Source organism: Lepidochelys kempii, chromosome 5, assembly GCF_965140285.1.
Source record: "Lepidochelys kempii isolate rLepKem1 chromosome 5, rLepKem1.hap1, whole genome shotgun sequence".
NCBI classification, from domain to species: Eukaryota; Metazoa; Chordata; order Testudines; family Cheloniidae; genus Lepidochelys; species Lepidochelys kempii.
This window is the reverse complement of record NC_136384.1, coordinates 84,412,265-84,425,309: the sequence shown is the minus strand read 5'-3', so window position 1 is coordinate 84,425,309 and position 13,045 is coordinate 84,412,265. Positions and strand designations below refer to the sequence as shown.

Genomic DNA, 13,045 nt, shown 5'->3' with positions numbered 1-13,045 from the left:
AAATTTCTATCATCGATGGAATGAATACAGATTATTCTGTAAGCAGCTTTTTAACGTTACAAATCAGTGTTTTCTATACCAATGTAGAAACATTCATACAGACCATGTATGAGAATGAATTAATCAAAATAGAAAATCAAGGAATTGATGGAATTAAGATGGATGTTTAAAGAAGACCCTCTAACTACAAATATTGAACATATATTCCCTGATTTCCTTACATCTTTTTGTACTAGGGACAAATGTTTACTTTTCATTTAACCTGGCTGACATGTTGCAGTCTCTTTATGCAAGAACCCGATGTGCATCCATATTTACTAACCTGGGGCTCCGATTCCTAGCTATTGATTTTTGTTCTAACTCCTGTTCCTGACTCCTGATCAGGCTACCTTGCATGACAGCCCACATCTGGGTCACATGATAGTGGGGTTCCTGAACTGTGGTAGAGCAATAACAGGAACACTTATCCCTATTCTGGCACCATCCAGTGAATACATAAAACAAAAGGGGTACTTTTCCATGATTATGCAAGTGCTAGTGGATCACCAGACATGCTTCACTGACATCAATGTAGGCTGGTCTGGGACATAGATTCTGGAACAATAGGTGACGGGTGTGCAGCAGCATCCCTTGGCTTGAATTGGTTTCCATGATATGGAAGGTTTAGAGTTTGGTTCCATGGTTCTCAGCAACCCCATTATACAAATTGTTCCAGCATCCCATGTGAGGAAAGGTGCATGCTGCTTGCATTTTTAAGAACATGGGACTTTTTCCAAAAAATGCAAGCAGGAACATTCTTCCCTGACTAGCACATTCTCATTAATGTTGTTGAAATGTCAACTGATTCTGGGGGACCCAATTTATGCCTTGCTCCCCTGCTCATGAAACTGTACACTTGCCACCTCAACAGAACGAAGGAAAGATTCAACTAACAGCTGAGCAGGTGCAAGATGACTGCTGAATATGCTTTTGGTCGATTAAAATCTCATTTGTGATTTTTAGAGATTAGGTTGGATCTCAGCAAGGCAAACATTCCTATCGGTTTTGCTGCATGTTGTGTATTATATAATATTTGTGAGGTGAAGGGGGAAAGACTATTGTAAGATCGAAGGGTGAGGTGGACTGGCTATCTGCTGAATTTGAACAGCCACACACAAGGGCTATTAGAAGAGAGAACTGTGGAAGTACGTACAGCAGAGGGAGGCTTTAAAAGAATATTTTAAGCAGTTAGACATCAGATTATTATGTTATGCTTTTGAACTTGTGTGCCTTCATGTGCATAGACTTTAAATATGGGTGGGTTACTGACTCCCATTATGGATTTTATAATGTGGCATACATGCTTGCTGCAAATCTATAAATATACTCTGAGTTTCACAAAATACAACTTTATTGTGTACAAATAAACAGGAAACAAAGTGAAAATAAATATTTTAGTAGTGCTGTAAGAGGGTAACCCAAACTTATAAAAAACACAAACAATAAACATACATGCCTACATATTAAAACATATAACAAAGTTTTATTCATGATAAAAACTAGTGCACTTTACTTGCAGGCTCATCCTGTAGTTATTGCAGGTCAGTGAGTGTAGGTATAGTCAAGGTTCTCCTTGTTTTCCCTTGACATGGAGTGACAGAAGTAAGAGTTCATGCCATGCTGTCACCTCTTATGCTGGGGTGGGGTTAATAAGAGGCAGCAACCATGAGTCTTCCATGGGCTGGAAAGTCTGCTGTGCATGAGGCCTTTGGGCATTCAGCTCAAACATATTCTCCAACATCTGTTTGTTTCCTGAGCCATAATATCCTGGTGCACTTCCCATGCACCTCTCTGTCCTTTTCCCTCTCCTCCAGCAACTGCCCTCCCCCTACTCCTCCAAAACATCATTAGATTTACAATCACAATGGAAAGATAAGTCCCAAAACTCCCTTATTAAAGGTCTTATGGGAATAATGTAAGAAATTCTAATTGCAACTTTAGTTTTGGAGCACCTCATTACACAACTGTTTTGCAACTCAAGCCATGGTGAGCATGGGACTAGCCGGGACAAAGCAGGGGTGGGGACTGTTGCATGAGAGGTTTAGAAGCTGGGTGCCTCTGAATCTGAGTATAGGGAAAGTGCAGTGAATATTGCCAATATTTTCACAGGCAGTGTGATTTTGGCTGATCTCTCACTCATGAGGGTGACAGAGGCCCACAGAACACAGCTGTTACTCACATCTTGATGCTGCCCGGGCCTATATGCTGCTGCCGATTTACTGCAGTGGTGCCGGTGGAAATCATAGCAGGGGCATTGGAATGTCTGCTATTATGGGGGAAGACATAAAGCAGCCATCCCTAGAAATGTTTGGGAAACAACTGTAGAGTACCTCCATGAAAATTTCACTGAGATTGTTCAAGAGGATAAAAGGGATGTCCCTGTTCCGATAAAAAAAAAGTATTCTGTTTGGGATAGAACTGTGGACTCCTTCCCCTCCGCCCCACCCAGTCCAACAAGCCAAAGAAAGGAAAAGCAAACTCCACTTTTACTTTTTTCTTCTAACCTCTACCAGATCACAGGGCAATGATCTGATGAGGACTGTGTAATTTGGCTGGCCATACTAATTTTTTTAAATTTATTTTCTAACATATATTAGTTGATTGAAGTGGCAACTGCATAAGCACTCCGAAGCATTAACTTTAATTATATTCCCAGGGGTGGTTTTACAAGTAAAATGAGGAATCAAAAGTTGACACCTTTGCTCTCTGAACACATGGATGGGATGGTCGCCATTTTTAAATAAGGAAGAAGGGAGGGAGAGACAGGAGGTATCAGACAACAAAAAGAGGGGAAAATGCTTATAAGGAATTATGTATCCACACACTTACCTGAGCTTCCCTTCCCCTCCCCATCTGTAATTGCCTGGCAGGACTGGCTTGACTCCAACTGAGTTCTGAATACCTCCTGGTTCACTGCATGGTTTGCATGCCCCCTGTCTCCACCCACCACCTGCCCCATGCACTGCAGCGATTTCAACATCCATCTCTCACCAAGTGTCCACAGTCATGGTGCTGGTGTGGTCCCCACCAAGTAAAGCAGCAGGTCTGCAGGGGACAGCTCCAGATTTGTTGCTGCTCTCCCTTGCCTTATGATGGGCCTGCTAAAGTTTCTTGGCTTTCACCAAGAATTGCTGCTCATCCCTGTTGTGCCTCAGATTTAGCAACCCCTGCACAATTTGGAAGTAGCTGTCTATATTTCTTTGGGTGCACCTTAGGGTTAAGGTTAGGGCAAAGGAGATCAGTGACTTCTTTCCCGCTCCAGGCAAGAGCACATCTACTAGCTTTCTGTCTGCGTGGATCTTGCATGGTTGGATGCTTGCAATGGTGGACAATCAGCAAAAGGCATTTCAAAAAGAAGCTGGAGGATTTAAGGTGTAGGCAGACTTAAGGTATCAGTGACCCCTGGGCAGTGGCCTTCAAAACTGTGACCTGAGTGACCATTTTTGCAGCAACAGGGGCATTGTGGGACAGCTCCTGGAGAACAGTTAGGGTCGACGCAGGTAATGCCGTGTCTACACTTGCACTACGTCAGCAGAAGTAGGTCAACTTTAGCTATGTGTCATCTGAGGAGGTCGTGTTATTACAACAATGAAACAGGGAACTTATGTCAGTGAGAGGCAAATTAAGATGTGGACCCATGCAAAGTTATAGAGAATCGTGTTAGGTCAACCTAACTTTGTAATGTAGACCAGGCCTTAGATCCTACCTGGATCTGGAAGATTTGGGACATTAGTATCCACATTTCCTTACCCATCCTTACAACAAATTTTAGAGTCTTATTAAGAAAGGGAAAAAAAGTATAACAAAAATCCTGTAAGCAATGTTGTTATGTAAATGGATAACAAACAGCTTGGATGGAGAAGTTTAATGATGCATTCATTGGCATGATCAAACTTTATCACTGCATTTTTTAATTAAAAACAATCCAATGAAATTTGACAAAGCACATAATTTCAGCTCCGCAGGGACAGCACTGCCTACTTAGTTAACTGACAATACTTAGTTATTTCTTATATAAAGAGTAATTTAAATTAATTCAACATTAAAAGAAGCAGTAAATCAAAGCTACTGCTGGAAAACAACCAAGAACTCAGAAATGTGTTTCAGCCTACTAGCAATTCTGACTACATTAGCCTTGCTCTATACTTCTGCTGAACAGGCACTGAACTATCTACAGCTGGAAACACACTGGGCAAAACCCTCCCCCCTTAACATTGAGCAGAAATGAGAGGGATGGTGAGCCAGGGTAGGGTCAGATATGAGCCTGTTATGGTTCAGGGGTGAGCGTACCTATGATCTTCTTCATTCTTTCTGTGGGTACTCTTTAAGTAATAGGCCTACACCTGCACTTGAAAGAGTGCCCACAGAAACAGTGGAACCCTGCAATTCGCTCCACTTTAGACTGGATCACCAGGCTACCCCCTGTTTACCAACCATGTTTCACCTCTCTGGAACTGTGATCAGCTGATAAAAGCAATGGCCCCCTGCAGTGTTTAGCCATTAATCATGTTTTTAGCCAGCACAATATAAGCACAGATACATATTTAACATTCATAGAAATTAATGCAGATTATTCCCATGTTCTTCACAGTGCCCCAAACTAGATAAACAACATTCTGATAGGATAATGTATTATAGTGTTTAATATTTTATTTATTTTCTTAGCATTGGTCATATCAAAATTGTGTTATTTACCAGCAAGAGAGACTGGAAGGTGGGAGGGAGGAGGTGGGGGGGGGAGGGACACAACAGATTTATAGCATGACTATTATAGAATTCACTTTGCTAGGTTTAATTATATATTAAAATTTACTTCAAGGTCTTGACGTGGAACCAATTTTACATCCCTCTTTGAGAGATATTCTATGCCCTTGATTAAAACCTATGGATCATTTCTCATACCTCACCCACCTTCCACACAAAAACCTACAATCTTCCAGCTGATTGGAACAGATCTCTGAATATATTAACAGCTTTTAATCATCCAGATAGATCCTTGCTAGGCAAAGGAAAGTAAGCCCTCAGGTCTGGGTCACTGCCTCCACAGTTACACTATGTATTATAAAAGTAGCATCAGTAGATGTACTACAGCCAACACGAAGGATGTACAGTACAATGGTTACGTTTCAGGCAGAATGACTGTCGTTAAACAGGTTTCAGAGTAGCAGCCGTGTTAGTCTGTATTCACAAAAAGAAAAGGAGGACTTGTGGCACCTTAGAGACTAACAAATTTATTTGAGCATAAGCTTTCGTGAGCTACAGTTGTAAGGTGCCACAAGTCCTCCTTTTCTTTTTGCAGTTAAACAGAGTCTCAAAAAGCATAATTTAATTGATTTTCATCTATTCTAGTACTGCTCTGACAATGCAACTCCCTTCTTCACATTCTTTCACTGGCTTCCTCTTGCCTCCTCCTTCAAGGCACTTCACCAACACCCAATCTCTGTGTGTATTACCTCTTACTTCTCCTTCTACTGCCTACACTATCAAACCCATTTTGCATAACCCTTTATTGCCTTCTTCTCCCATTCCCATTTTTGTGGTTTCTATGTTTGGAACTCTCTTCCTCTCCATGCTGCAGCAGGTGATGTTCTCTTCATTCAAATCACTCCTTTCAAAAAGGAAAGAAAAAAACCCACTTTTACGGAGTCTTTCAGCAATAATCCCACAAGGATTATCTTCATTGTTTCAAGACTGAATGTTATTCACATTATTTTATGTGTCTGAAACTACTGTACCATCTAAGTTAAAACAGTACATTCCTTGAAACAGAGACCATTTATTTTTGTTTCCTCAGTATCAAGCACACTAAAGGCACCCTAAGACATTGTCAAAGATATTTACAAACAATAATCCACAAAACACCAGCAGTATTGCCACTATCCTCTCCTGGAGGGTTCCATCACCACAGAAGCTGGTTAGGGCATCACCTGGCCAGGCTGAACTTGACCCTACCCAGGTTGGCTCTGCCTACTTTTGAGGCTGCGCCAGCCAGTTTTATAAATTGAGAAGTGGTGATCGATGGCTGGTAAAATAGGGGTCAGGGCAATTTATGTGGTTGTGCATTCTTGGGGGCTAAGGGACCAAGTTCTGCTGGCCAGTGCAAATAAGAATTTATGGCATTAATTTGGCATAGTACCTCTTTCTAGGCAGGAAGGATGTAGAAGATTAGGAAAAGAAGATTTCAGAGGATGAGTGATTCTTTCCAAAGTCTGAGCAAGGACTTAAAGTTTGGAGGTGACACTTGGCAAATCCTTAAAGAAAAAGGGATGATAGACGGAAATTAAGAGAGAATAAAAATGTGCCTTTCAGGAAGTTCTCTAGAAGCAACTATTTGCTTAGGCTTTGAATATTGATACCCCAATAACTAGTGCCATTGTTCAGGGAAAGCAAATGAAAATAACCAAATGTATGGCCTTTTGATCTGGGAAGGTCATAGTCAAAGAATAAATTAAAAAATAATTGAGGAATGTGAAAGCTATCTCCAAACAAAATAACTGCATATAACCCACTGCCTACAGCCATAGCAACCACCTCAGGGTAAAAATTAACTAGCGCTTATAAGCCAAACAGAGTATGGTTTATTTGGTATTTAGACGGAAGATGTAAAACAAAAACAAAAAACCACCAGTTACTTGCAGTAATACAAAAAATTTGGTAGCTCTCTTCGTTGAGTTGCTACTGAATCACTGATCCAGCATGGTGCCAGGAAGCAATGTGCTGCTGTAACCCAAACACCTCCTGGGTGCGGTGCTCTGTCCCATGTAGTAGCACTGAGACTACTTAGAGCAAGGGTGGGCAAACTTTTTGGCCCGAGGGCCACATCGAGGTTGCGAAACTGTATGGGGGGCCGGGTAGAGAAGGCTGTGCCTCCCCAAACAGCCTGGCCCCTGCCCCCTATCTGCCCCCTCCCACTTCCCGCCCCCTGACTGCCCCCCTCAGAACTCCTGACCCATCCAACCCCCGCTGCTCCTTGTCTCCTGACTGCCCCCTCCTGGGACCCCCGCCCCTAACCACCCCCTCCTGGAATCCCACCCCCATCCAACGCCCCCTGCTTCCTGTCCCCTGACTGCTCCAACCCCTATCCACACCCCCGTCCCCTGACAGACGCCCAGGAATCCCACACCTATCCAATCCCCCTGATTCCCGTCCCCAACCGCCCCCCCAGAACCCCCAACCCATCCAACCCCCCCTGCTCCTTGTCCCCTTACAGCCCCCTCTCGGGACCCCCCCACCCTAACTGCCCCCCCTGGAATCCCACCTACTTCCTGTCCCCTGACTGCCCCAGCCCCTATCCACACCCCCATCCCCTGACAGGCCCCCTGGGACTCCCACACCTATCCAACCACTCCCTGCTTCCCGTCCCTGACCGCCCCGCCCCATTCAACTGCCCCCTGCTCCCTGTCCCCTGACTGCCCCCCGGAATCCAGCCCCCCCTCCCCAGCTCCAGAGGTCCCAGGTTTGATCCTGCCCGACGACGCCCGGGTTCTGTCAGTGTTACACTGCCTTCAGACAGAATATAAAATCAAGGCTGACCACTCTTGGGCTGGGCTTTTCAAAGGCATATAAGAGAGTTAGACATCCAAATACCACTGAAATTCAATGGGATTTGACTCCCAATCCTTAGGGATTTTTGCACATTTATAAAGGTTGTGGCCAAACTCCAACTGGAGTAATTACATATAATACTGCCAATTTTTCATTCTCCCTTCTAAACAAAGTGTTTTGCTGGCACAGAATGGCTACCATGTTCCACCCCACAAGGAGTTACATGTTATTTTATAATTAGAATCTCACTGGATGAACTGCACTGTGTAGATATAAAGGGACAGATCCACAGTTGGCATACGCAGACATAGCACCATTGACTTCGTTGTAACTATTTCAGTTTACACCAGCTGAGGATCTGGCACAAGGTATTATTTATTTCCAAAGCATCAAAAAAGGGATGCATGTGTGTGTGCCAATGAGACTTTGCTTTAGTTTAGCCAGAAACCCTTTTGAAACTGTATACAACTAGGCAGATCTACTAATGTTTTCCCCTCTGAGAACTTTCAGGGTAAAAGCAGCCTTATGTCAGTAATGCAGAATCTCAAGGCAGAATATAGTAATGGACAAGTAGTCTTACGTTCCTGCTCTATAAAAACAACCCACACAACTCTGATATAATTTTAGCAAAAGCAACTAGTGCTAAAAATAGCGGCATGCTTTGATTCCCCCGTCCCCAACTTTAAGTATTCAGAGCTACAACTAGGAGCTCAGTACAGTTTCTTCTGCTCTTTTTTCAAATGCTTATTTTTATACCAAGTGATATTTAATGTAATCTTAATACTTCCCCCAAATTTAGCATGAAGTCATAAATTAATCCCATCTACAATTCTATTTAAAAACTGTAGCAAACAAGTGCAGTATGATTTTAATTTATAGAAAATACTTTCTGTTGTTACATTCCTAATTAATGATGCTGCATCTTCCAAAAAAAAAAAAAGAACTGGTACAAGAACAAAAAATATAATCAAATTGTCAATAACTACAAAAAGCTAAGACCTACCAATTCAAAAGGCTGATTTTAATAGTTATTAAAGTCTTAAGCAATATTTATCTTTCATCTATTTTGGCTATACAGTTAAATAAGTTATTTTTCTTAAGGGCTCTGAAGACACACTTTGCTTTAAATGTATCTCCTTACTAGGTCAAACGTCTGAATATAAACACTGTTTTCATAATGTGTTCTATTTCTGAAGAGCAGAAAGTAGTGCATATTTTAAACTGGTTTTCATTATTAACGTTGCATAGTAAAGGGACAAAAACAGGAAATTGAAAATATGGTGCTACAGCATTTGTACAATGACAAATAAATAATTGTCGGAAGATATTTTCCCCTTCGTGAAGTGTCTCTTGACATAAGGGTTGCTTCTGGGCAGAAAAAAAAATCTTCATCTGCTTGTTTTCAGTATACTGATTCATTGCCAGGAATCCAATGCAAATACACTGTCCCACTTGCTCTACTAAAATTAGTTTTTGTAATGCTAGACTACTCCTTCAGAAGAAAAAAAAGAAGAACTGAAAACCTGACTTGTTAAAAGATTAATGTTCACTTCCATTTGTAAAGGCATCATACACCTCACACCACACTGATCTCCAATTTCTGAGGTATACTTTTTATATATATATTTTTCCATCAGCTTCATGATGGAGAAGACAAGTTGCAAACTATTTTGCAGAAATGTTTCAGAATAAAAGTTATATTTATACTGTCATGGCATGTACTGTTGACATTGAACATTCAAAACAATAATGCCCATAATATGTAATGAATATATTACTTGAAATAATTAAACAAAAAAAAATTGTCAAAAACACAGAACATAAAAATAAGTGAATAGCATTATGTGTGGATGGTTTCCTGGTATAACCCTGGAACAATCTATTCCCATTACCTTTCAGGTATATAAAATTAGTCTTTAAAAAGTAATTGGCTCCTCTAGAGCAATTTTGAAGTATTAATAATTCATCTTTTTAAAGGTGAAATGAAGATCTAGCCCTAGCTCCCCATGATAAAACCTAAAATCTTACAGATCAACCTTTGGTATGGTTTACACTTCATTGGAGCCCATTGATTTCAACCAGGTTATGCAGAGTGTTACATCATGGCATACTTTGGCTCACAGGGTCTACATTTTGCTCCCATTCTTACCCGTGTAAATTGGGAACAACTCCATTGTCTTCAACGGCTCTCTGACTTTTGGGCTAGATAACACCTTCCCAAACTTCTTAATATTTAAAATAAACAACACACACAGTCCTATAATTTAAGATGTTTATGCTCCAACATTTATTTTCTTTAAAAGGAATGTAAATCCCACACAGTAACCCTGGAGGAATACACATTTAGTTTTTAAAAGAGTAATACTTTAAAAAATGTTGCTTGGGTCATCAGGCACTGTCAAAACTGCACATGATTGGATTCTTTAACCCCATAATAGTAATTTTTGTAGGTTAAATTTATAAAGGGGATTGCTCCAGAGATGCTATGTTAGATTGACCTTCTTTTAATAAAAATACATTAACAATATCCTGTCAAAACCAAACAGATTAAAATCTACAGAAATGTCACTTTTGGATGTAAATTTCATATTCCAAAATGCACAGGCAAATTATTAAGCCCTTAAAAGGAGTACTTACCACAAAATGGAATTTAAAACCAAAACTATCATTACTAAAAGGCACCATTATAACAAAGTAGATACAGATTTAACAATATTTTGCAGTGCCATAAAACCACATTTTCCATCAACAGCAGATGTTTAAAACATTTATATGATATAAATTTAAAACAGCATTTGCTACATCCAATAGAAGAAGGGGATAATATAAACAAACCCCACACCACCGAGGGGGCACAGAACTACAATTCTTCCTCCACAAAAATATGATTCCAAACCACTTGGCTATATTGTTAATCAGTCTGTGAAACAGCACCTTAATTTATTCTATAAGAAGTCAAACACTATTGTGCACATTTTAAAACACAATGTGCCAGTGACTCATAATTATCTCATTGACATAAGTAGTTTGGATATCCCACCGCGTAGCAAGAATTAATCATACATGTTTATATCACTTCTTTGATCTGACCTTTAGAGGTTAAAGAAGTCTGAGCTGTGCAACTGTTCAACAGTGAGTTTATTTTACTTACCCATTTCATTAATAGTTGCTCTTGCTTTTGAGACAAAAGAACTAACTTCACTGGAGTGCATTTTGGCTCTTTCCTGAAGGTCAGCACCTGTAAGTGACATTTCATACACAAATTAGTAAACGGTAAATAGCATTCAAAGCTGTGCCAATAAGATTCAAGTGGACTTTGAAATACTGCTTGTTCAAATTAATCAGTTATTCTCAGTCTTCTCATAGTTCAAGGAAAATATAGAATTGAATGTTTACAGTGAAAACAGTGAAATACAGACTATCCACTTTGATCAATTTTGCTCCAACTGAGACTTCTCCCGCAACTTAAGGGCTTAATGACAAATCTTGATAGACAACACAGCCTCAATACATTAATGCAACTGTCATGCCTGTGTTCACTTTTTTCAACTGTGTCCCAAAGCCAGGACTCTATTTTTTCATGTTATTAAACACATGAATAGAAATTCTTTGTTTCTTTCATAAAGTATATACTAAAACACTTCTAGCAGCTTACTTATACAATATTGTGATCATTACAATGTGTGTTATAAAATTTAAATGTCCTTTGAAGCTTGCTCCATGAAAAATGCCTTTTTTTCCCTTATGGAAAAGAAAGATATAGACAAAATCACAGTATCTAGATATGGAAGAAACCTATCAAATAGAGTCCATCCCCCTGCAACAGTAGAATATCGTATAAATGGAACAGACACAAGCAGTCAACACATGCGCATGTATTCTCCAGACAACATGTATGTCATTCCCACTAGGATGAATGGAATATTTTTCTCTGATTTGTAAAAATGCTACTATCAAACTAGTATTTTGGCACATGGACAAAGAGGTTAAAAACAAGATATACAACTAACGATACAAACTGAACACATTTGCATCCCAAAAATAAAACTATTCCCCACAGTCAGCACCTCGCTCATTTAGGAAAAAGCTTCAGACTCTGATCCAGCAAAGCTCTTAAAACACATGCTTGAATACTTTACTGGATCAGATGTTCTTACTGGGCTCTATTCTTGGCCTCCTTCTCTCCTCCTCCTATACCCTCTCTCTAGGGTCTTTCATACAAGAGCACGGCTTTAGCTATCATTTTTATACTAACAAATCACAGGTTTACCTCTTCCCTCTCTGATCGTGTCTCTTTCAATGCAAACTCAAATCTCAAACAATCTGGTGTATCCTTGTGGATATGCAGCCATCATCAAATTCAACGTGGCCAAAAATTAGCTCTAATCTTCATCTCCCACTTCCACTGTACCAAAGATGCCAGCTTTTGCCCCCAACAATCAAATTTCCCCTCAAGGTACTTCACATTTTCTCCCATGCTCCTGTTATGCACTGGGGAGAGAGAGTGCGGGTATCTCTCTGTAAAAAAACAAAAAAGCCACTACATTACTGTCCTCTAAACCTATTCTTAAAGTCCACCTATGCCATGAGGCATAGAACACTCAACAGCTGCAGTAATGCAACTACTGCTTATAATAATAATCATAATTGTCTCACTGTTTCTTTGACCTCCATCTGTTCACTCTATTTATTTGTTGCGCCTAGTCAGACTTGTGCTGTAACCTTTTGGGGCAGGAACTGTCTTTTCATTATCTGCATGTTCAGTGCCAAACACAATGGGGCATCAATCCTGACCACTGCCTCTACATAATACAAATAAATAATAATATAATATTGTCTACAGCTAGCACTGTTAAGTTTAAGTAGCGCTATTAGATACAGGCCAGGTTTCCAAGTTTAAGGATAGCTCCATATTGACAACAGTGAAATAAACTAATTGGGTAGTCATGAAAAGTGGGGATTACTGTGGTCAAAACTGTATTGGAGAGGAACGGCTCCAATCCTCTACCCCAGTAATACACAGACTTTTCATACCAAAAACTTACCAGGAACCTGAAAATCAAACAAAATTTGCATGTGAATGCGCATAAATTTGGGTATGATTTAAATCATAGACAAATGCACCCAACTATTCTTTTTATTTATAAAGCTCTAACTGAAGAGAGTGCTTTATAAGACACCAAAAGGAAAAATATATTTTAAAAGCTGAAGAGGAAATGGTGTGAATAAAAACAGTAGCACTGTTGCTTTGACACCAACTTATTAATGTTTGGCTTTAACTCTATAACTGTATCTAAAAGCAAATTACAATTGTCACTTAAGAAAAACAATCCTATACTTACAGACTGAAAAAAGCATACGATTACTTAGTTAAAAATCTGACTCAAAACTTTCATCTACCATACAAACTGAAATATACTATTTACTTCACACACACTTGAAAAATGCATAGAGCCAACTT

General features: G+C 39.9%; 1 protein-coding gene across 4 annotated transcripts in view; it reads right to left on the bottom strand.

The window, feature by feature from the left end:
- Nucleotides 1-13,045, bottom strand: part of AUH (AU RNA binding methylglutaconyl-CoA hydratase) — a 187,417-nt gene that overhangs the window by 126,864 nt on the left and 47,508 nt on the right. For all 4 annotated transcript variants that reach the window (XM_073344895.2, XM_073344894.2, XM_073344897.2 and 1 more), the window contains one exon: nucleotides 10,736-10,822. In XM_073344895.2, the coding sequence (XP_073200996.2) occupies nucleotides 10,736-10,822 (87 nt within the window). The remainder of the gene's footprint in view (nucleotides 1-10,735; nucleotides 10,823-13,045) is intronic.